The 26,276-nt window shown below is 44.4% G+C and overlaps 3 protein-coding genes and 1 long non-coding RNA gene across 5 annotated transcripts in view; 3 read left to right on the top strand and 1 right to left on the bottom strand.

The window, feature by feature from the left end:
• The first annotated feature begins 5 nt into the window (after positions 1-5).
• Positions 6-6,475, top strand: wdyhv1 (WDYHV motif containing 1). Of its 2 annotated transcripts, none has more exons than XM_044336476.1 (6): positions 6-355; positions 2,947-3,046; positions 3,466-3,516; positions 3,612-3,757; positions 5,462-5,586; positions 5,668-6,475. In XM_044336476.1, the coding sequence occupies exons 1-6, from the start codon at positions 252-254 to the stop codon at positions 5,826-5,828; spliced, it is 687 nt and encodes a 228-aa protein (XP_044192411.1). In that variant the 5' UTR covers positions 6-251; the 3' UTR covers positions 5,829-6,475. The 2 variants fall into 2 exon arrangements, with proteins under 2 accessions (XP_044192411.1, XP_044192412.1); XM_044336477.1 differs by lacking the exon at positions 6-355 and adding an exon at positions 2,654-2,672.
• A 2,974-nt stretch (positions 6,476-9,449) lies between these two features.
• Positions 9,450-26,222, top strand: lrp12 (low density lipoprotein receptor-related protein 12). The gene is made up of 11 exons (XM_044336084.1): positions 9,450-10,173; positions 17,587-17,643; positions 19,503-19,638; positions 19,712-19,914; positions 20,031-20,278; positions 21,273-21,422; positions 21,505-21,726; positions 21,829-22,095; positions 22,196-22,398; positions 22,515-22,647; positions 23,037-26,222. The coding sequence occupies exons 1-11, from the start codon at positions 10,110-10,112 to the stop codon at positions 23,982-23,984; spliced, it is 2,631 nt and encodes an 876-aa protein (XP_044192019.1). The 5' UTR covers positions 9,450-10,109; the 3' UTR covers positions 23,985-26,222.
• Positions 16,205-17,580, top strand: LOC122970149. Its single transcript, XR_006399156.1, has 3 exons — positions 16,205-17,213; positions 17,297-17,327; positions 17,400-17,580. It is a non-coding gene; the product is annotated as an uncharacterized LOC122970149 (long non-coding RNA).
• The window catches only part of LOC122969996 (regulating synaptic membrane exocytosis protein 2-like), a 78,561-nt gene continuing 77,485 nt past the window's right edge, over positions 25,201-26,276 (bottom strand). Inside the window, exon 40 of the mRNA XM_044336063.1 lies at positions 25,201-26,276. This exon is cut by the window's right edge and continues 1,957 nt beyond it. The gene's annotated coding sequence lies outside the window, so the exon portion shown is untranslated.

Here is a 26,276-nt window from a genome sequence, read left to right as displayed (position 1 = left end):
TACTTCCGGTCAGTTCAGATGCGGACTGTCCGCAAGAACCATAAGGACTAATTTCCTTCCGGTTCAGATTCTCCAAATAAAACAAAGTAAAGCCTGCTGTTAAAGTTCAGGATCAGAAGTCCTGATCAAACTCATCGATTGAAGTCAAGCTTTTACTGTGAAAGAGCATCATCGTCATCATCATCATCATCATCATCATCATCGAGCTTCAGTAATTATACTTCATTTAACACGCTTCTGGATATGACGTCATGTACGTGTTTCCGACGGAGTGTTTTCGGTGGGACACCAACATGGCGCCGGAAGACAGAATCACACCGAGCCGCGAAAACTGCATTTATACACACTGTTACTGGCAAGTACTACAAATACTACTAATACTGCTAATACTGCTACTGGCACGTACTACAAATACTGCTAATACTGCTAATACTGCTACTGGCACGTACTACAAATACTGCTAATACTGCTACTGGCAAGTACTACAAATACTACTAATACTGCTACTGGCAAGTACTACAAATACTGCTAACACTGCTAATACTGCTACTGGCAAGTACTACAAATACTGCTAATACTGTTACTGGCAAGTACTACAAATACTGCTAATACTGTTACTGGCAAGTACTGTAAATACTGCTAATACTGCTACTGGCAAGTACTACAAATACTGCTAATACTGCTACTGGCAAGTACTACAAATACTGCTAATACTGCTACTGGCAAGTACTACAAATACTGCTAACACTGCTAATACTGCTACTGGCACGTACTACAAATACTGCTAATACTGTTACTGGCAAGTACTACAAATACTGCTAATACTGTTACTGGCAAGTACTACAAATACTGCTAATACTGTTACTGGCAAGTACTGTAAATACTGCTAATACTGCTACTGGCACGTACTACAAATACTGCTAATACTGTTACTGGCAAGTACTACAAATACTGCTAATACTGCTACTGGCAAGTACTACAAATACTGCTAATACTGTTACTGGCAAGTACTGTAAATACTGCTAATACTGCTACTGGCAAGTACTACAAATACTACTAATACTGCTACTGGCAAGTACTACAAATACTGCTAATACTGCTACTGGCAAGTACTACAAATACTGCTAATACTGCTACTGGCAAGTACTACAAATACTGCTAATACTGTTACTGGCAAGTACTACAAATACTGCTAATACTGCTACTGGCAAGTACTACAAATACTGCTAATACTGCTACTGGCAAGTACTACAAATACTGCTAATACTGCTACTGGCAAGTACTACAAATACTGCTAATACTGCTACTGGCAAGTACTACAAATACTGCTAATACTGCTACTGGCAAGTACTACAAATATTATTAATACTGCTACTGGCAAGTACTACAAATACTGCTAATACTGCTACTGGCAAGTACTACAAATACTGCTAATACTGCTAATACTGCTACTGGCAAGTACTACAAATACTACTAATACTGCTACTGGCAAGTACTACAAATACTACTAATACTGCTACTGGCAAGTACTACAAATACTACTAATACTGCTAATACTGCTACTGGCAAGTACTACAAATACTGCTAATACTGCTACTGGCAAGTACTACAAATACTACTAATACTGCTAATACTGCTACTGGCAAGTACTACAAATACTGCTAATACTGCTACTGGCAAGTACTACAAATACTACTAATACTGCTAATACTGCTACTGGCAAGTACTACAAATACTACTAATACTGCTACTGGCAAGTACTACAAATACTACTAATACTGCTAATACTGCTACTGGCAAGTACTACAAATACTGCTAATACTGCTAATACTGCTAATACTGTTACTGGCAAGTACTACAAATACTACTAATACTGCTACTGGCAAGTACTACAAATACTACTAATACTGCTAATACTGCTACTGGCAAGTACTACAAATACTGCTAATACTGCTACTGGCAAGTACTACAAATACTACTAATACTGCTAATACTGCTACTGGCAAGTACTACAAATACTACTAATACTGCTACTGGCAAGTACTACAAATACTACTAATACTGCTAATACTGCTACTGGCAAGTACTACAAATACTGCTAATACTGCTAATACTGCTAATACTGTTACTGGCAAGTACTACTAATACTGCTACTGGCAAGTACTACAAATACTACTAATACTGCTAATACTGCTACTGGCAAGTACTACAAATACTGCTAATACTGCTACTGGCAAGTACTACAAATACTACTAATACTGCTAATACTGCTACTGGCAAGTACTACAAATACTACTAATACTGCTACTGGCAAGTACTACAAATACTACTAATACTGCTAATACTGCTACTGGCAAGTACTACAAATACTGCTAATACTGCTAATACTGCTAATACTGTTACTGGCAAGTACTACAAATACTACTAATACTGCTACTGGCAAGTACTACAAATACTGCTAATACTGCTAATACTGCTAATACTGCTAATACTGCTACTGGCAAGTACTACAAATACTGCTAATACTGCTAATACTGCTAATACTGCTACTGGCAAGTACTACAAATACTACTAATACTGCTACTGGCAAGTACTACAAATACTGCTAATACTGCTAATACTGCTAATACTGCTACTGGCAAGTACTACAAATACTACTAATACTGCTACTGGTAAAGATTGAATCAAAATAAGAACAGAAATGTGAACAAAGGAAGGTGGAACACAGGTTCTACTAACTGGTTCTACTAACTGGTTCTAGTAACTGGTTCTACTAACAGGTTCTACTAACTGGTTCTAGTAACTGGTTCTACTAACAGGTTCTACTAACTGGTTCTACTAACAGGTTCTACTAACTGGTTCTAGTAACTGGTTCTACTAACAGGTTCTACTAACTGGTTCTACTAACTGGTTCTACTAACTGGTTCTACTGTTCTTGTTCTGCAGTGAGGAAAATGTTTGGAAACTCTGTGAGTTTGTCAGAACGGAGAGAACTGCTCCACTGGACCAAGTGTTTGCGGTTTTCATCTCTAATGAGAACAGAATGGTAAGAACTCACAGGAGAACATTTAGAGAACATCTCTCCATCTCTGCCAGGTCCTAGAGAATACCTGTCAGGTTCTTTGAGGTTCTTCAAAGCATCTGTCAGGTTCTAGAAGATATCTGCAGGTTCTATAAAACATCAGTCAAGTTCTATAAAACATCTGCAGGTTCTATAAAACATCTGCAGGTTCTATAAAACATTGGTCAGGTTCTATAAAACATTGGTCAGGTTCTAGAAGATATCTGCAGGTTCTATAAAACATCAGTCAAGTTCTATAAAACATCTGCAGGTTCTATAAAACATCGGTCAGGTTCTATAAAACATCTGCAGGTTCTATAAAACATCTGCAGGTTCTATAAAACATTGATCAGGTTCTGTTTTTTAAACATGGGCTGAAATGTTCTCCGCTTGTTCTCCATCAGGTTCCTTTGTGGAAGCAGAAGTCGGGACATGGAGACCAGCCGGTGATCTGGGTCTGTGATGTCATTGAGTGTTAGCTGTGATGTCACTGAGTGTTAGCTGTGATGTCACTGATACTAACAGCTGTGATGTCATCGTGTACCTGCAGGATTACCACGTGGTTCTGCTGCAGGTCAGCGGGCCGGAAGCTCTAGTTTATGATCTGGACTCTGTGATGTCGTTTCCCTGCAGCCTGAAGCTGTATGCTGCCCACGCCCTGCGCTCTGACCGCGGCATCAAACCAGCGTACCACAGGTAACACACACCTGAACACCCGAACACCACAGGTAACACACACCTGAACACCACAGGTAACACACACCTGAACACTACAGGTAACACACACCTGAACACCACAGGTAACACACACCTGAACACCTGAACACTACAGGTAACACACACCCGAACACCACAGGTAACACACACCTGAACACCACAGGTAACACACACCTGAACACCCGAACACCACAGGTAACACACACCTGAACACCACAGGTAACACACACCTGAACACCTGAACTTCACAGGTAACACACACCTGAACACCACAGGTAACACACACCTGAACACCACAGGTAACACACACCTGAACTCCACAGGTAACACACACCTGAACACCACAGGTAACACACACCTGAACACCACAGGTAACACACACCTGAACTCCACAGGTAACACACACCTGAACACCTGAACACTACAGGTAACACACACCTGAACACCTGAACACCACAGGTAACACACACCTGAACACCTGAACACCACAGGTAACACACACCTGAACACCTGAACACTACAGGTAACACACACCTGAACACCTGAACACTACAGGTAACACACACCTGAACACCTGAACACCACAGGTAACACACACCTGAACACCTGAACACTACAGGTAACACACACCTGAACACCTGAACACTACAGGTAACACACACCTGAACACCTGAACACCACAGGTAACACACACCTGAACACCTGAACACCACAGGTAACACACACCTGAACACCTGAACACTACAGGTAACACACACCTGAACACCTGAACTCCACAGGTAACACACACCTGAACACCTGAACACCACAGGTAACACACACCTGAACACCTGAACTCCACAGGTAACACACACCTGAACACCTGAACACCACAGGTAACACACACCTGAACACCTGAACACTACAGGTAACACACACCTGAACACCTGAACACTACAGGTAACACACCTGAACACCACAGGTAACACACCTGAACACCACAGGTAACACACACCTGAACACCTGAGCACTACAGGTAACACACACCCGAACACCACAGGTAACACACACCTGAACACCTGAACACCACAGGTAACACACACCTGAACACCTGAACACCACAGGTAACACACACCTGAACACCTGAAGACTACAGGTAACACACACCTGAACACCTGAACACCACAGGTAACACACACCTGAACACCTGAACTCCACAGGTAACACACACCTGAACACCCGAACACCACAGGTAACACACACCTGAACACCACAGGTAACACACACCTGAACACCTGAACTCCACAGGTAACACACACCTGAACACCTGAACACCACAGGTAACACACACCTGAACACCTGAACTCCGCAGGTAACACACACCTGAACACCACAGGTAACACACACCTGAACACCTGAACTCCACAGGTAACACACACCTGAACACCCGAACACCACAGGTAACACACACCTGAACTCCACAGGTAACACACACCTGAACACCTGAACTCCACAGGTAACACACACCTGAACTCCACAGGTAACACACACCCGAACACCACAGGTAACACACACCTGAACACCTGAACACCACAGGTAAAACACTGAGAGCAGTTGCTGGACTGAGCCTCCAGGTGCATTGTGGGATTGACCATTGATTGGTTATTTGCTATGTCAGCTGATCACCTGTCTGCCCTCTGATAGGAGGCTGCGTGTCGTACCTGCGGACAGTTACTTGATGAATTTCGCCTCCGATCGGTCGCACATGAAGGACGCCGACGGGTCGTGGAGGATGCCCCCCCCATCCTACCCCCCCATACAAACCACAGGTCACATGTCAGCTGTAACACTACACCTGTTTACCTCTGACCTCCTCATGATGTCATCCTAATGATGCGTTTCCTTCTCAGACTCTCAGATGAACCTGGACGACTTCATCAGCATGGAGCCCGCCGTCGGCTGGGGGAGCGTCTACAGTCTGCACGAGTTCGTGCAGCGCTACGCCGGGAGCTCCTCGTCATCGTCGTCGTCATCGTCGTCTTCAGCAGCAGCAGTAGCGACATCATCGTAGCTGTGACATCATCGTAGCTGTGACATCATCGTAGCTGTGCAGCTGCAGATGTGAACAGCTTGTTCTTTAAATGAACTCTCGATTTCATGTTTAAAGATCCTCCAGATGTGTTTTCAGACATTTTTAAAAGACTTTACGTCCAATAATAATTTAGTCCGACATTGTTTTTCCACAAAAAGTTCAGTGACCTCATTGAACTCTGAGATCATCGTCTCCTCCTTCATGTTCAAACCCAGAATCTGTGAATCTGTAACAGTTTTCCTGCTGGACTCCAGAAGTTCATTCTCAGTGTTCGTGACGTCACACTGTGTCAGTTACATACTGAACTATGATTGGCTCCAAACTAGTTATGATGTCATAAATCCTGCAGATACGTCCAGGTGTTAAACTCAGAGAAACTTTCAGAACAAACTCTGTACAGAGAAGAAGAAACAACAAGAAGAGAAACGCTGAGCAGCAGCTTCAGTCTCTCAGCTCAGAGACGATTCATCAACAGAAACTTTGATGAAAACAAAATAAAATCACTTTTTTCAAACAGAACTTGTGATGAAATGTTTGAGACAAACGAATGAAGTTCACTCAGATTAAAAAAAGGAACAAATTTACAATTAATTCAATTCAGATTAAATAAAGTTGTGATGAAAGCAGAAGATATAATTATTATCTACAGTTATTCACAGAGCGTCTGATGAACGGCTGCTCAGATCCAATCACAGACGACTCAAAGCAAAATGTCGCGGTCGGATGTTTAGACGCTTCACCACGCCAACGATCACCTGACCACCCCGAACGAGGCCTTGTGACGTCACTCGTATCAGACATCCGGGATAAAGACCTGCAGGCTGTTTTAATAACAGACTGAACAAAATAACAGCAATGAAAACAGTAAGAACACGAATATTCACTGTGAAGAAGATTTAGCTTAAAGGAACACTGACGTGTTTTTAGTCTGATTCATATCATCTCGTAGTAGTTTAAACTGGTTTATCTGATAACAGAAGAAGAAGGATATTAATCTAGACATCATATTTCCTAATTTCAATAATTCATAATCCAACAAAGGTATTTTAACTGCAAACACAATAACTATGTAAACCAGGAGTGAAGAAATAACTTTACCAGTAAAGCTGCTGTAGATGCATTTTAAACCACTTGATGAGGCCAGTTAACCAGTTAATCACCATCTTCCCAGTGCGTGGAAGCTTAGCATTAGCATTAGCGTTAGCATCCGCAGGCATGTTAGTTTTGATTTAAAGTTTTACTGTTTGAGAACTCTTCCCGATGCTAATTATAAAGTCACTGATGTGCTCATTTTATCAGTTGAAAATCAGAATATTCAGGTTGACAAGCTGACACCCGCCTCCTTAGACCGCCGCCATGTTGGCTCCCGTCCGCCGCCATGTTGGCTCCCATCAGGAAACAGGATTCACTGCTGTTGTTTTACCTGTGTGATGTCATCAATGCATCATCACCTGTTCTGTCTGAGGGGGGGGGTCAGCTCAGACATGCAGACATGAACATGTGACGACATGAGGTCACAGAGCGAACATCCAGCGAGGAGTAAACGCATCATCGGGGCGAGAGAGTAACGCAGGACACATCATCTCTTCTTCTGTGAAATCCAGTCAAAGCGTTTCTAGTAACTTAATGTTCAGTGATGTTGTTATCAGATTGTGTTTATTACATATTCATGCATTAAATATGCTATAATGTGTTCAGTAAAATAAGGTAAAAACATTGTCTGTACCCAGATGATGTGACATAAACGGATAACGTTAAAGTTTCCAACATCGTCCCAAGATTTTAAAAGACAAACATAAAGAAAGACATTCAACATAAAAACTAAACAATCCTAAAATCCAAACACATCACCAATAATCAATAAGACATAATATCGGACAGCTGAAGTAGCAGTTAATGAATCTGTTGTTCCATAAATACGTCCTGTCAGCTCGTCTCATGTTGAACATCTGGATGTGTAGAAGCAGCTTCTGTTCTCCTCTCAGCTGTGCTGAATTCATCACTAACATTACAGTTAATAAATACTGAATAATTAGTTTACCTCAAACCGCTGAACCAATCAGAATCAAACTGGAATGAGTATAAAACACTTTGGGGATGTCGAGATGGTGTCACGTTACTCTGATTCTCATCATATCTAGATCAATATATCTCTTTCTATATGTATGTGTGTGTGTGTGTGTGTGTGTGTGTTCATGGACAAAATTATCGGTACCCTTTAGATGTTGTGAGAAATAATTGATCTGTAGTGATACTTTAAGCAGACTATTGAGTTTTAATTAGTATCACAGCTGTTTTCAGTCTTATAATCACTCAGCAGCCAGTGACTCTGCTGTTTGTGCATCACACTGAACACTGAAAACAGGAAAACTAGAGACGGTCTGAAGACATTAGAGAAAAGGTAACAGCCAAACAAGTAAAGGTTACAAGATCATCTCCAAAGAGCTCGATGTTCCTGTGACCACTGCTGCCGATATTATGAAGAAGTTTAAGGCTGATGGAGCTGCATCCGACATCTCTGGACGTGGTCACAAGAGGAAAACTGTTTGAATGGTGGAGAAAGAACCAAAGAAAACTTCAATACAGATCCAAGCTGATCTTCAACTTCAAGGTACAATAGTTTCACTGTCTGAATGAAAACGGGCTCCGTGGTAGAAGACCCAGGAAGACCCCACTTCTAAGAGGGAGACACAACAAAGTCAGACTGGACTTTACTAAAATGCATGTTGACAAGCCGCAGTCCTTCTGGGAGAATGTGCTTTGGACAGATGAAAGTAAACTAGAGCTTTTTGGTAAATCGCACCGACCCAGAAGAAAAGATGAAGCCTTCAAAGAAAAGAACAGCATGTCTACTGTGAAACATGGAGGATGTTGCTTTGCTGCTTCGTGAATCTGTGCAGCACAATGAAATCACAAGACTATCGAGGCATTTTGGAGCGAAACATGCAGCTCAGTGTCAGAAAGCGGAGTCTTCGGTTATGAGTCCTCCAGCAGGATAATGACCCCAAACATACATCAGAGTAGCGGCTGCTATGAGTCCTGATCTGAATCTGTTGAACATCTGTGGAAAGAGCTGAAACCTGCAGCTGGGAGACGGCAGCCATCAAACCTGAGAGAACTGGAGCAGTTTGATCAAGAAGAGGCTGAACTACCAGTGAAGAAGAGTAGAAACATTATTCAGACTTACAGAAAGAGCTTGACTGCAGTTATTGCCTCCAAAGGCTGAGCTACTAAATATTAAGTTATTTTTGGCTATTTTCATTTGTTTTATTGTATTAAATAATATGTTGTAAATCAAAAGCAAAGTTTCAGTTATATTCAATGTCAAATAAAGAATGATGGATCACAGATACTTCTGTCAGTTTCAACTTAATGCAGAGAAAATTTAGTTGTTTTAAAAAAGGTGGAAAGGAACCGATATATTCAGCCAGTCTGTATGTGTGTGTGTTGCTGCCAGCAAATATAAATCTGTATCTATATCTCTATCTATTATTTATATATATATATATATATGTAGATACACATATATGACGTCAGACGTTCAGTGTTGTTGGAGGAATTCGGAATTCGTGACGTCACAGACATTTACACACACAGAGGGCGGGGCTTACCCACACACACGAAGCAGCTGCTGCAGACTGTTGTTGTTCAGCTCGGCATCAGCAGCTAACGGCTAACAGCTAACAACTGAATCTACCTGTGGACATGTTGTCAGATGCTCGCGCTGCTCACCACACACCTGGATAGCACAGTTAGCTCGGGTCAGCTCGGTGTAACCCGGGAGGATTTTAGCTCCGTTAGCATGCTCCAGCTACTCGGCCAGTGTTGTTACTGTTAGCTCCGTTAGCTGTTAGCTTCTGATGATCTGTCTCAGAGAAGCAGCCAGTTAGCCTGGCAGCTAAAGTTAGCTTCTTATTGAACACAGATCCAATAGTTTCCGTCATGATTCGCTGTGTTCACACTGAGCTGAGATGTTGCTGTAATGTCTTTTATGCTAACAGCTGGTCGGAGCTAGCGTTAGCTGTTAGCCGGAGCTAGCCGCAGGCAGATGTCTTTGTTCCACCAGACGTTAGCTTAGCTTAGCATAGTTAGCATAGATAGATTATAGCAGAGAGGACAGTTATTGTGTGTGTAGCAGATGCTAAGCTAACAGAGCTCAGCTGGGTTTTATTAGATTAGTGGTGACATGCAGCTGTTAGCTCCTCCAGCTGCTGCTGTGTAGTGACCTTCATCACCTTCATCATCCTCATCAGTGTTATTATGGCCCTCAGAGCCGCCTGCAGGCAGAGCCGCTCAGCCTGCATCTGCCTGCTGCTGCTGTCAGGTGAGTTCACTGACTCAGGATCAGCTGATACAGAGTATTGACCTGTTTTTGGTTCTCCTTGACTCTTATTCTTCTTTGTAAGTTAACATGAAGACAAACCGACACTTCTTCTTCTGTTTCGTGTGTCACATTCAGTCATAATGTGTGTTAAACCATCAGTCAGGCGTCCGTATGAGCAGTGAAAGAGGTTTTCCTCACTGTAATCATTCCTCCTATACATACTGGATATTAAAAGATCCTTCAAAGGCCAAAATCCACAGTGTGTCCACACAGTCATTTAAAGTCTGTGTGAAGCTTCTATTCAGCTTCATCAGTCTGAGTTAGTCATATCAAGTGGATATCTGACACATTTACAGTCTTTTTAGCATCAAATTCCCTCTTTGTGTTTCCTCGGACAGTGTTTCCCTGTTGAGCTGCAGGTGGAAGTATAGTAACAAAAAGAGGAACTTTGGCACTAAAAAGACTGTAACGTTGAAAGATATCTACTTGATTTGACTCATTTGGACGCTGAAGCTTCATATTAGCTTCAGATCAACTTTAAATACATTTTTGCACAGAAGGAGGACTGTGGATTTTATGAAGGGATCTTCTGATGGTCAGTATGAACAGGAGGAATGATTACAGCAGCTTTAATGGTCATGTGACTGACTGTTGGTTAAGGACACACTCGAAAAATTGTGAACTCGTCCTTTAATGTTTCTCCACAGACGTTCACTAGTTGGAAACACCTTAGTGTTGTAAATACTGTTGGTTTTAATTGTTCTAGAAATGTTCTATGAAAACCTGATCTGAAGTTTTACTGTGTTTTTGAAGAGTTTCAGGTTTCTATAACTAATATTTTCTAACCATAAAAATTAGTCTAAAGGCATCACAAATCAAAATATTGTAGACAATAACTCCAGCATAAAGACAAGTCTAAAACACCTGAGAGAGGAGACGGTCCACAGCCTGGACCAGGACCAGGACCAGGACCAGGACCAGGACCAGGACCAGTCCCTCCTGTTTTCAGTCCTGAATGGGGTCCAACCAGCAGGCTGAGCAGAGCAGGACGTTGCATATCGGTATCATTTTGAATATGATAAAAGAAGTTGTTGTCATGGCAACGGCAGTATCTGACTTGTTGATGTCATGACGTCATAATAACAACAAGCGTGGCTGAAAGTGACAGTAGTGACAGTAGTGACAGTAGTGACAGTAGTGAGTAGCCTGACTACCGACTGAAGAGAGCGATTCCAGCCGAGTGGAAGCCGGTAACTGGTAATAGTTGATGGTCTGTATAGCAGAGATGTGTCCAGACATCATCCCAGCATGGGTTTTGTTTCTATGACAACAGTATCTTGACAGCATATTAGCACTGTAACCGCTGCTGTATGATAGACCAGCATGTGTTTGTCACCCTGAGCACCAGTCGGAGGAGGAAACCCTCTAATATATGATTGGTTGCCTTAAAAGAAGCGACTGGTCAGACTGGTTTCCATCAACACGTCATTATTTATTCCATCAGAGTCGGTTTCTCTTCACCACTAACGCAAAAAAGATTTTACTGCCACAACTTTTCACTTTTCACTGAGTAAACGATTAAACAGCAACGGAAAGAGACGCTCGACACACACACTCAATCACACACTATACACACACACACACACACACACTCACACTCAATCACACACTATACACACACTATACACACACACACACTCACACCACACACTATACACACACTATACACACACACACACTCACACTCACACTCAATCACACACTATACACACACTATACACACACACACACACACACACACACTCAATCACACACTATACACACACTATACACACACTATACACACACTATACACACACACACACACACACACACACACACACACACTCAATCACACACTATACACACACTATACACACACACACACACACACACACACACTCAATCACACACTATACACACACTATACACACACACACACACACACTCACACTCAATCACACACTATACACACACACACACACACACTCACACCACACACTATACACACACACACACACTCACACTATACACACACATACTCACACTATACACACTCACTCACACTCACACTATACACACTCACTCACACTCACACTATACACACACTCACACTATACACACACTCACACTATACACACTCACTCAATCACACACTATACACACACTATACACACACACACACTCACACCACACACTATACACACACTATACACACACACACACACACTCACACTCAATCACACACTATACACACACTATACACACACACACACACACACACACACACACTCAATCAATCACACACTATACACACACTATACACACACTATACACACACACACACACACACACACACACACTCAATCACACACTATACACACACTATACACACACACACACACACACACACACTCAATCACACACTATACACACACTATACACACACACACACACACACTCACACTCAATCACACACTATACACACACTATACACACACACACACACACACTCACACCACACACTATACACACACACACACACTCACACTATACACACACATACTCACACTATACACACTCACTCACACTCACACTATACACACTCACTCACACTCACACTATACACACACTCACACTATACACACACTCACACTATACACACTCACTCAATCACACACTATACACACACTATACACACACACACACACACACTCACACCACACACTATACACACACACACACACTCACACTATACACACACATACTCACACTATACACACACATACTCACACTATACACACTCACTCACACTCACACTATACACACTCACTCACACTCACACTATACACACTCACTCACACTCACACTATACACACACTCACACTATACACACACACTCAATCACACACTATACACACACTCACACTATACACACACTCACACTATACACACACACTCAATCACACACTATACACACACTCACACTATACACACACACTCAATCACACACTATACACACTCACTCAATCACACACACACACTCACACTATACACACACTCACACTATACACGCACTCACACTATACACACACACACACACACACTCACACCACACACTATACACGCACTCACACTACACACACACACACACACACACACACACACTCACACTATACACGCACTCACACTATACACACACTATACACACACACACACTCACACTATACACGCACTCACACTATACACACACTATACACTCACACTATACACACACTATACACACACTATATACACACTATACACACACTATACACACACTATACACACACTATACACACACTATACACACACTATACACACACTATACACACACTCACACTATACACACACACACACACACACACTATACACACACTATACACTCACACTATACACACACACACACACACACACTATACACACACACACACACTATACACACACACTATACACACACGCACACTATACACGCACTCACACTATACACACACTCACACTATACACGCACTCACACTATACACTCACACTCAATCACACACTATACACACACACACTACACACACACACACACCACACACACACACTCACACTATACACACACCACACACACACTATACACACACACACACTCACACTATACACACACACACACTCACACTATACACACACTCACACACACACTATACATGCACCACACACTCACACACCACACACTCACACTATACACACACTCACACACTATACACACACACACACATTTATTTTATCAACATGTTCGTCTCCTCGGAGATGTTACTGAGTTTATAGTGACCTTGCTGTTGTGAACATTAGTAGAAACTACTCAGTTACATTTAAAACATGTTTCTTGTGTCCTGATTGAAGAGCAGTGATTTGCTCCTTCAGCCTCGTGCAAAAACAGACAGTGAAAATGATGTTGATAGTCATATTGACATCATATCAGCACCGTTACACACACTATACACACACACACACACACACACACACTCAATCACACACTATACACACACTATACACACACTATACACACACACACACACACACACACACACACTCAATCACACACTATACACACACTATACACACACACACACACACACACACACACTCAATCACACACTATACACACACTATACACACACACACTCACACTCAATCACACACTATACACACACACACACTCACACCACACACTATACACACACACACACACTCACACTATACACACACATACTCACACTATACACACTCACTCACACTCACACTATACACACTCACTCACACTCACACTATACACACACTCACACTATACACACACTCACACTATACACACTCACTCAATCACACACTATACACACACTATACACACACACACACTCACACCACACACTATACACACACTATACACACACACACACACACACTCACACTCAATCACACACTATACACACACTATACACACACACACACACACACACACACACTCAATCACACACTATACACACACTATACACACACTATACACACACACACACACACACACACACACACTCAATCACACACTATACACACACTATACACACACACACACACACACACACACTCAATCACACACTATACACACACTATACACACACACACACACACACTCACACTCAATCACACACTATACACACACTATACACACACACACACACACACTCACACCACACACTATACACACACACACACACTCACACTATACACACACATACTCACACTATACACACTCACTCACACTCACACTATACACACTCACTCACACTCACACTATACACACACTCACACTATACACACACTCACACTATACACACTCACTCAATCACACACTATACACACACTATACACACACACACACACACACTCACACCACACACTATACACACACACACACACTCACACTATACACACACATACTCACACTATACACACACATACTCACACTATACACACTCACTCACACTCACACTATACACACTCACTCACACTCACACTATACACACTCACTCACACTCACACTATACACACACTCACACTATACACACACACTCAATCACACACTATACACACACTCACACTATACACACACTCACACTATACACACACACTCAATCACACACTATACACACACTCACACTATACACACACACTCAATCACACACTATACACACTCACTCAATCACACACACACACTCACACTATACACACACTCACACTATACACGCACTCACACTATACACACACACACACACACACTCACACCACACACTATACACGCACTCACACTACACACACACACACACACACACACACACACTCACACTATACACGCACTCACACTATACACACACTATACACACACACACACTCACACTATACACGCACTCACACTATACACACACTATACACTCACACTATACACACACTATACACACACTATATACACACTATACACACACTATACACACACTATACACACACTATACACACACTATACACACACTATACACACACTCACACTATACACACACACACACACACACACTATACACACACTATACACTCACACTATACACACACACACACACACACACTATACACACACTATACACACACACACACACTATACACACACACTATACACACACGCACACTATACACGCACTCACACTATACACACACTCACACTATACACGCACTCACACTATACACTCACACTCAATCACACACTATACACACACACACTACACACACACACACACCACACACACACACTCACACTATACACACACCACACACACACTATACACACACACACACACTCACACTATACACACACACACACTCACACTATACACACACTCACACACACACTATACATGCACCACACACTCACACACCACACACTCACACTATACACACACTCACACACTATACACACACACACACATTTATTTTATCAACATGTTCGTCTCCTCGGAGATGTTACTGAGTTTATAGTGACCTTGCTGTTGTGAACATTAGTAGAAACTACTCAGTTACATTTAAAACATGTTTCTTGTGTCCTGATTGAAGAGCAGTGATTTGCTCCTTCAGCCTCGTGCAAAAACAGACAGTGAAAATGATGTTGATAGTCATATTGACATCATATCAGCATCGTGACATCTTTCACTATAGTTTCAGTGTCTGTAGAACATGTAACAGGCGTGAAGTGTCACTGCTGTGATCAGCCTGAGCGCCGCTGTTTGTCTCGTTAGGGGAACGTGGTGTCGTGACGGTCGGGTTTAACTGGCAGAATAATCAGTATTTATAAAAATCCGTCCTGTGTGAAGAGTGTCTGTTTGACACAGAAGGATCCTGAACCAGACCCCACCAGGCCACGCTTTCACCTCACATATTATTTATTTATTAATCACAATTGAGCACATGCTTCTTAACCTTTTACAGTCTAAACTACATATAAATAACATTTATAATGGAATGATATGAAACATTTCTTTCTGTATATTAATATTTATATACAGTCAGTGTAGAAACAGTGTGTGAACGCTGCAGGCCTGCGAGATGCAGCAGGGACAGAGATTATTTCTAAAGCTAAAACGCTCACATGGACAGACATCAAACGCTGTTTTAAAATGGAAACGTATTAGTGTGGACGTAGTCTTGGCCTGGGTAGCTTCAGCCAGGTTTCAGTAAAGAAAAAGACAAATGTCTTATCAATTAACCACAATTAAAAGACCAAAATTGATAGAAGAGACTTTAACGTCAGGAATGTTCAGGAGTTGTAAAAGTGGGCCTAACCAGATAGATTATTGATTATAACAATATGATCATAATTAGGATGATAGAGAGGCCCTCTGAACAGTCCTAAGAAGTGTTGGACCGAGACTTATGTGAACCAGGTATTTCCAGATGTTGAACAGATGTTTCAGGTGTTGAACAGATGTTTCCAGATGTTGAACAGATGTTTCCAGGTATTTAATAGGTGTTTCCAGATGTTGAACAGATGTTTCAAGGTGTTTCCAGATGTTTCCAGGTATTTAACAGATGTTTCAGGTGTTGAACAGATGTTTCCAGGTATTTAACAGGTGTTTCCAGGTGTTGAACAGATAGAGATAGAGAGGCTGTAACTTCCTGTCAGGAGTCCTCAAGGATGTTTTTACAAACCGGTTAAAGCTAATGAGAGCGTTTCCGTGGATACGGTAGTAAACAAACATGGCTGACCCTGCACACTGACAAACTTCCTGTTTCTGTCCTGTTAACTCTGTTTCCCAGGATGCATTGCTGCCTCTGAAAGGAACGACAACGTCTATGTGTCCGGGATTTCTAACGGTGAGGTCACAACTGATCAGCCAATGACACGTCAGAGACACAAAAGACAACACAAACTAAATCTCTCTATCTCTCACTCAACTTTGTGTGTGTGTGTGTATATATATATATACACACACACACACAATATATCCTATGCATGTATGTGTATGTGTGTGTGTGTGTCATGTCTTTTTAATGTTGAGAGCTCATTAAGCTCTTTGAAATGTGAGATTACAGAGTTGAACTTGTTAGAATAAATGTTGATTATTTCATTGAATGTTTTATGTTGTAGGAGGAAGTGCATCTCACCTGTCCAACAGTGACACATGTTGTGTTTTCTTTTAGTTGCTGTGATGTTTTGTATCGTCCTGTTGGATCAGCAGTTCGTGGTCACTCAGTCTAACAGCTAACAGTCTGATCTACATATCTAAGCAGACTGGTTTCTTTACATGGTGTTATAGTTTGGTTGACTGTGATTGGTGTTTGGAAAGCAGTGCTGGTGTGAGACTGGTCAGACTGGTCAGAGTGTGTCTGAGAGGGGCAGTTAGTCTCAGTACCAGCTGACATGGGGGACTCTTCTGGGCTCAGCTCTTGGTTTGGAGGGTTTTGGAGTGGAGGGGGTCTCGGGGGCTGGATTTAAGGAGATTAAAACATTCAAGTGCTCTCTTTTAAGTGTTAATTATCAGCAGGTATCTGCATTTGTTCAGTGTTTTTCTGTGTAAAATGTATCTGCTGAACTGAAGACTGTGTTGGATGTTTGTTGCAGCAGGTTTAGCTGTGATGACTGAGTGGACGCCAGATTTCACTACCATACAGCGCAGTGGGCAGGATGACACCGTCACATATTTTAAACCAGATTTTAATTGGAATTTTGTCAGGGTGTAATGGTACACCAAGTTTACGGTTCGGTACGATTTCAGTACAGCAGGAAAAAAAGAAGTCCTGACAGAGATGCACTACCTCCCTGACGATTTGATTTAAGGATGATCTTCGGATGAGAGCATATCGACCAACTAATCGACCAGCAGACTACAGCCCTAATGGAGAGTTTCAAAAATGTCTTCATCAAAATAAGGAGAATCTACTGGTGATATATAAATAGCACAGAGACCTTAACCAAATATGTGATTTACCCTGTTTTACTGGCTAGATCTGACAGCAAAGATCTCCTTTATACCACACTAAGAGCCGTAGGCTGGGCTACAACTGCAGCATAGCTCCACTGCTGTGTGTGGAGAGGGGGACCAGGGGCAGCTACTGCTTCATACGTCCGCTGCTGTAGGTGGAGAGGGGGACCACGGTCAGCTACTGCTGCGTAGCTATGCTGCTGTAGGTGGAGAGGGGGACCAGGGGCAGCTACTGCTTCCTACGTCCGCTGCTGTAGGTGGAGAGGGGGACCAGGGGCAGCTACTGCTTCATACGTCCGCTGCTGTAGGTGGAGAGGGGGACCAGGGGCAGCTACTGCTTCATACATCCACTGCTGTAGGTGGAGAGGGGGACCAGGGGCAGCTACTGCTTCATAGGTCCACTGCTGTAGGTGGGGAGGGGGACCAGGGGCAGCTACTGCTACGTAGCTTCGCTGCTGTAGGTGGGGAAGGGGACCACGGTGAGCTACTGCTTCATAGGTCCACTGCTGTAGGTGAGGAGGGGGACCAGGGGCAGCTACTGCTTCATACGTCTACTGCTGTAGGTGGGGAGGGGGACCACAGTCAGCTACTGCTGCGTAGCTTCGCTGTTGTAGGTGGGAAGGGGGACCACAGTTAGCTTCTGCTTCATAGGTCCACTGCTGTAGGTGGGGAGGGGGACCAGGGGCAGGTGCTGCTCTCTCTTTGTATCTGTCTCTGACCTGTCTGTCTCTCTGCCTGTCTGTCTCTCAGCCTGTGGGGAGGGGGTGGAGCTGCTTCGGGCCTCCAGTGGTGTCATCACCAGCCCTGGTTGGCCATTTCAGTATCCGGCCCGACTGAACTGCAGCTGGAACATCAGAGCCCGACCTGGAGACACCGTCACCATCAGGTAACATGGCTGTTTCCATGGTAACTGCACCAGCCACAGAGGTCAGAGGTCTGATGTGTCCTGTCCCCCTCAGCTTCCAGGATTTCGACCTGCAGGGGTCCCACCGCTGCTCCTCAGACTGGATGTCTGTCAGCAGCTACAGGAACCTGGACGGACTGCGGGTCTGCGGTTCCTCCCTTCCGCCTCCGTACATCTCCTCCCAGGACCATGTCTGGATCCACTTCCACTCTGATGACAGTCTGACGGGGAAGGGGTTCAGACTCTCCTACATCTCTGGTGAGGATCAGGACTCCCAGGGCCTGCAGGTCTCTGCGAGTTTGTGAGGGTCTTTGTGGTCCTTGTTCCTGTTCTCTGAAGGTCTCTGAGGGTCTGTGTGGACCTTGTTATTGCAGGTAAGCCAGAGGCTTCCAGCTGTGACGTGGACCAGTTCCACTGCTCTAATGGGAAGTGCATCCCAGACTGGTGGCGCTGTAACTCCATGGATGAGTGTGGTGACAACTCGGACGAAGAGCTGTGTGTGGACTCTCCCTTCTCCTTCCAGCCCTGCAGCCTGAACCAGTTCCCTTGCCTGTCCCGCTACACCCGCATCTACACCTGCCTGCCGCACAGCCTGCGATGCGACGGCAGCATCGACTGCCAGGTAAAACCTTCACCCAGAATACACTTCACCTGCCAGACAGTCACACAGCCTGCATGTTTAACCATGGTAACCAATAATAATAATGAAAAAATATGTGACGACAGCCTGCATGTGTTGACCTGTGTGTTTTAGTTTACATTGTAAACCTGGACAACATCAGTCACAGCTGGAAACATGCTGCTAAGAAGACCTTAAAAACATCAATTTTACTATCAGTTCCATCCTTGAAGTAATTGGAGAACAGAGGAAAACCTCCACAAGGAGGCGTCCATGAGTCTGGACACCTTACCAAGGAAACTTCAGTGTTCCACTGTCCTGTCAGAGCCCTGTAACCTCAGACCTGGAGCTCCTGACTCTCATCCCTTTCACACTTATTCAGTTTTATCAAAATACCTTTTCTACACTGAGAGATTTACCCTTGAAAACCACAAACAGAATCATCATAAGAGGAACCCTGTCTGAGTCCAACCTGCTGAGATACAAACAGCTCTCACTCTGGTGCTCTGTACCACGACAGAATCAACTGAACCCGAGGTTCAGCAACCAATCAGCAGCCTGACCGAAGCTTTCCCATGATGTCTGAGCAGCGAGGAACCCTGATACACCTGGTCTGTCAGTCCACAAGGATGGTCCCCAACCTCCAAGTGACACTAAAGAGGCATCAACCAAGAAGGCCCCCTAATGTCCAGAGCTTTCAGTATCTTAGGGTGAACATCATCCTTTGTGGAGCCTTAATCATGTAGAGCTTTATAATTCCCTCAGGACAACTCTTCCCCCAAGTCCTGCAGCTCTGCCTCCTCTATGGAGGATGTTTCAGTCGGGTTTCAGAGTCCCTTCCTTCATCCGTCAAGACCCTCAATCTGTGTCTGAGTACTGCTCCCTGCTGAGACCAGTCCCTCTGTTTCAACATGAGTGTGATATTGTTGTTTATATGCACTTTGTTTTTCCAGGACCTTTTAAATGTTTGATACAGTTTATATGATGTTTGTTTCAGGATCTTGGTGATGAGATCGACTGTGACGTTCCCACTTGTGGAGAATGGTTGAGGAACTTCTACGGTTCCTTCAGCTCACCAAACTACCCTGACTTCTATCCTCCAGGAAGTAACTGCACCTGGCTGATTGACACCGGAGACCACAGGAAGGTAACCTCTGACCTTTGACCAGTTCTTCTTGCTCCTCAAACTCTGAATAACGTTAACCTACCATCTGATGCTCCTCTTGCAGGTCATCCTGCGGTTCACTGACTTTAAACTCGATGGAACGGGTTATGGTGACTATGTGAAGGTGTACGACGGACTGGAGGAGAACCCTCGCCGTCTCCTCAGGGTTCTCACTGCTTTTGACTCCAGAGCGCCGGTCGCCGTGGTTTCATCGTCTGGCCAGCTCCGAGTTCACTTCTACGCCGACAAGATCAATGCTGCTAGAGGGTTCAACGTCACTTACCAGGTGTGTACTTCCTGTTGGGTTTATAGCGGATGGGTTTTGGTTAAGCAGGTGGTATTTTTAAGGTGGACTGGACTTGTTTTTGGTTCTCTCTCGGTTCTTAAGGTGGACGGGTTCTGCCTGCCCTGGGAGGTTCCCTGTGGTGGGAACTGGGGCTGCTACACCGAGCAGCAGCGCTGCGACGGGTACTGGCACTGTCCCAATGGCCGGGACGAGCTGAACTGCTCGGCCTGTCAGGAGGATGAGTTCCCCTGTTCCAGGAACGGAGCCTGTTACCCCCGATCAGATCGCTGCAACTACCAGAACCGCTGCCCCAACGGGTCCGATGAGAAGAACTGCTTCTTCTGCCAGCCGGGCAACTTCCACTGCAAGGTACCCTGATCTCTGACCTCTGTCCCACTAGCAGAATAACCACTGTGTGTTTGACCTCTGACCTTAGAATAACCGCTGTGTGTTTGACCTCTGACCTTAGAATAACCGCTGTGTGTTTGAGTCGTGGGTGTGCGATGCGCAGGACGACTGTGGTGACGGCAGTGATGAGGAAAGTTGTCCCGTCATCGTTCCCACCAGAGTCATCACCGCCGCCGTCATTGGCAGCCTGATCTGTGGCCTCTTGCTGGTCATTGCCCTCGGCTGCACCTGCAAGCTCTACTCGCTGCGCATGTTCGAACGCAGGTGAGTCGCCTCCGTGGCCTCTGATTGGTTGTTGTGAGCTGTGTGATTGGTTGTTGTTATGATTTGGGGCTGTATAAATAAAACTGACTTGTGAGCTCTATGATTGGTTGTTGCAGGTCATTTGAGACCCAGTTGTCCAGAGTGGAGGCGGAGCTGCTGAGAAGAGAAGCCCCGCCCTCGTATGGTCAGCTGATCGCCCAGGGATTGATTCCACCTGTGGAGGACTTCCCAGTGTGCTCTGGGAGCCAGGTACGCACAGTTCAGGTTCTGTCAGTGCTCTGGTTCAGGGGAGGACGGAGCAGTGATGAGCTGGTTTCCTTTCACGCATTCCAGCATCACTGAAGGCCAGTTGAGGACGTTCTCTCCTTTCATTGGTCAGATGTGCCTGATGGGCGGGGCTAAGCACAGGAAGAATCCTATGTTTTATTAAACAACTTTATTGAAGTGTCAGTGAAAAAAAGATCAAATAAAGTAATAAACATAGTTCATGACAGGAGGATTACTGATTAGAACTAATTAATGAAACTAATGATGATTATTACAGGTTTTTTTTAGAGAGGTGTAAAGTTCTGCGGGGACGTGAGTGACGGCGGGAAACAGAGACAGCTGCTTGACTTTATTTGTGTTTCTGTCTTCAGGCGTCCGTCCTGGAGAACCTCCGTCTGGCTGTTCGCTCTCAGCTCGGCTTTACCTCTCTGCGCCTCCCGTCTACTGGTCGTCATAGCAACCTGTGGCGCCGTCTCTTCACCTTCTCACGGTCGCGGCGGTCCGGCTCTCTGGCTCTGGTCTCTGCTGACCTGGAGGACAGCGCTGGAACTGGGAGCACTGGGAGTTCTGGTTCAGACCTGCTGTCTCCGGACTCAGATGACACGGACACGGAGGGCGAGCGGGGGAGGGAGCGCGGCGTGGGCGCAGTGGGTGGGCCTGTGGCCCCCCTCCCACAGAAAACCCCGCCCTCCAGCGCTGTGGAGGCCGTTGTATCCGTGACGACATCCGCCACCTCCGTGACCCCGGCGCCCGGCCGCGACAGAGTCCGAGACCGTCCCAGAGAGGCCCCACCCCCATCTAGCCCTGTTGCCGTGGTAACTTCCAGTCCAGACCCTGAGTGTCATGGCAATGCCTCGGGTCTCCAGGCTCCACCCACCTCTGCCCTGCAACGCCTAGCCCAGAACCTGCACCGCCTTGCCAGGACCCTGACCAGAACCAGCCAGAACCAGCAGAACCAGACCTGGACCAACCACAGTCCACTCCGCCAGCTGGAGACAGGAAGAGGCAGGGTCGAGGCCGCAGAGCGACGAGGGAGCAGAGAGGAAGAGGAAGACGTGGAGCTCCTGATTCCTGTCTCCGACTCCGACTCCTCCTCCTCCTCCTCATTGGTTGGTGACGTCCGACAGTCCCTGCTGGAGCCACACCCCTCCTCCACAGGCCACGCCCATCGCCAGCACCACGGAAACAGCACTCGAGGAGGCAGCAGCGGTCCCTGTGAACACTGCGGGATGGTGCACACAGCTCGGATCCCCGACGCCTGTCTGGAGGCAGCGAGGAGGACGGAGAGCAGCGATGACGAGCTGCTGCTGCTGAGCTAACATGCTAACTGACAGGCTAATCTGGTGGGCTTGACATGCTCACTGACAGGCTAACCTGCTGGGCTAACATGCTAACTGACAGGCTAACCTGGTGAGCCAACATACTAACTGACAGGCTAACCTGCTGAGCTGACATGCTCACTGACAGGCTAACCTGCTGAGCTAACATGCTAACTGACAGGCTAACCTGCTGAGTTAACATGCTAACTGACAGGCTAACCTGCTGAGCTGACATGCTCTCTGACAGGCTACCCTGCTGAGCTAACATGCTAACTGAGGCTAACCTGCTGAGCTAACATGCTGACTGACAGGCTAACCTGCTGAGCTGATAGGCTAACCTGCTGGCTAACATGCTAACTGACAGGCTAACTTGCTAAGCTAATATGCTAACTGACTAATACTGCTAAAGTTAACCTGACTCTACACTTTCAGTTAGCTAACATGCTAACTGATAGGTTAATATTGCTAATACCATCCTCACTCTGTAGCTCCAATCCGATGTGTTAACATCTTCGCTAGCTGTCTGGACTACAGCTAGCCAACATGCTAACACTTGTTAGCATGTTAGCTCTCAGCAGGTTCTGGCCTCCAGTGATGTCAGAGATGAACAGACCAATCAGAGGCCACTGAGGGGAGTGATGTCACTGATTGGAATCTGATGTTGGTGCGACAATATAAACTGTCCCCTGTTGTTCCCAGTCCGTCTGTTAATATGCTCCCCTCCTCAATGGTACGACTCTAAACTCGTCCTGGTGGTGCAACAGATTAAGTGTTCCCCTCTCGTTTGCACTTGGAGAGACATCACATGACTAATGGAGGGTCACATGACTGATGGAGGGTCACATGTTTATCAGCTCAGTAAAACTAAACCTGCTGAACAGATTCTGACTTTAAGCTTCAGACAGAATCAGTTTGATAATTTAAACATAGATGTGACAGTTTGTTGTTGCATCTGAGTTTTTTTATTTTTATTTTTTACTTTATTTACAACAGCGATATTGCAGTATAGACAACAGTACAGGGAGCAAAAAATAAACTAGTCACAAAAACACAAGCAGAAATAAAATTTTACAACGTAAAAAGATCCATAATACAGAAATTAAGAGAGAAAAATAAAAATATAACTTTAAAAAGTGAAAAAGAAATATTGCAAACAAGCTTAAATCATCTGCCGTCGTCCATGAAATGTCTTTTATTTTTATTTTTTGCCCCGATGAGAAACGTCTTTAAAGCTTTTTGTTGGTTGAGACTCTACAGAATCACAGAACGTCTGAACTTCAACAGAAAAAACTAGTTTGTTTGTTTTATCGTTTTGAGCTTCACTGTTTTTAGACTCGACATTCAGATATAATACAGTCGCAGATTAATTCTCAGATTAACGAGGAAATCTGAGCCGAAAGTTACAAAGACAGAAAATAAACAGAAGGAAAGTAAAGTGGAGACTGTGAATGAGACCAGCAGGTGTGTTTCAGGCTGAACGTTATTCTTCATCACTCTGGTTCTATGAGCTGCAGCCTCCTGGTTAGGGTTAGTTTGCAGCCTCCTGACTCGCCGGCGTCTTCATAATTTGTTACTTTTTAAAGTGAAAATGAGCAAAAACACTTTAAACTTCAGCTGAGCGTCCTCCACAGGTCATGTGACCCTCAGCGTGGCGAAGACGGTCGGCCCTGCGTGTCGTCTTTTAGGTGGAACGGTTCTGGTTCCTCCTGGTTCTAAAAGGGAAAACAGACAGTTCTGATGGTTCTGTAACAGCAGCCTGTAGAGGTCAAAGGTCACGAGTCGTGTTTACACTTCAACAGAAAGGAGACTGAAATGTCTTTGTGGACGTTCAGACTGCTGATTATTGTTTAACTCCTCAAACGTGAAATAAGACAAGCTTCTCCAGATTTCCTCTTCCTCCTCTTCCTCTTCTCCTCCACCTCCTCTTCCTCCTCTTCATCCTTCAGACTGAAGCCATTCAGACTGACGTCTGTATTTATGCTGTTTGTTACAGTTTTTGGTACTCAGATCTCAGCTGACCTCGTGTGACTGTATATTTATTATTAATAATATGACTGTGGTTATTATTGTGTTATTGTTGTTATTATTGTGTTATTGTTGTGTTATTGTTGTGTTATTTTGCAGTTGTGTAGATGTTTTCTGACCTGCATGATTCCAGTTGTTTGATGTTAGTTTTTCTTTGAGTCTGTAAAGTTAAAAACTGTTAAACTGCACTAAAGATTAAAGGTTCACATTTCAGTCTGTCTGTGACTTTTATTATCAGCATCAAAGTGATTATTGATCCGTATCAGA

The sequence above is a fragment of the Thunnus albacares genome, chromosome 19 (assembly GCF_914725855.1).
Source record: "Thunnus albacares chromosome 19, fThuAlb1.1, whole genome shotgun sequence".
Lineage (NCBI taxonomy): Eukaryota > Metazoa > Chordata > Actinopteri > Scombriformes > Scombridae > Thunnus > Thunnus albacares.
The sequence above is the reverse complement of the archived record's forward strand: the minus strand, read 5'-3'. Positions and strand labels throughout refer to the sequence as shown.

What these genes read in the sequence shown, in the direction of transcription:
- wdyhv1 (XM_044336476.1), top strand. Translation starts at nt 252, where the DNA reads ATGTACGTGTTTCCGACGGAGTGTTTTCGGTGGGACACCAACATGGCG. An exon ending in TCTCTAATGAGAACAGAATG is followed by an intron (nt 3,047 to 3,465) that starts GTAAGAACTCAC and finishes GTTCTCCATCAG; the next exon opens with GTTCCTTTGTGGAAGCAGAA. An exon ending in CCCCCCCATACAAACCACAG is followed by an intron (nt 5,587 to 5,667) that starts GTCACATGTCAG and finishes TTTCCTTCTCAG; the next exon opens with ACTCTCAGATGAACCTGGAC.
- lrp12 (XM_044336084.1), top strand. Translation starts at nt 10,110, where the DNA reads ATGGCCCTCAGAGCCGCCTGCAGGCAGAGCCGCTCAGCCTGCATCTGC. An exon ending in CTGCCTGCTGCTGCTGTCAG is followed by an intron (nt 10,174 to 17,586) that starts GTGAGTTCACTG and finishes TCTGTTTCCCAG; the next exon opens with GATGCATTGCTGCCTCTGAA. An exon ending in CAGACTCTCCTACATCTCTG is followed by an intron (nt 19,915 to 20,030) that starts GTGAGGATCAGG and finishes TTGTTATTGCAG; the next exon opens with GTAAGCCAGAGGCTTCCAGC.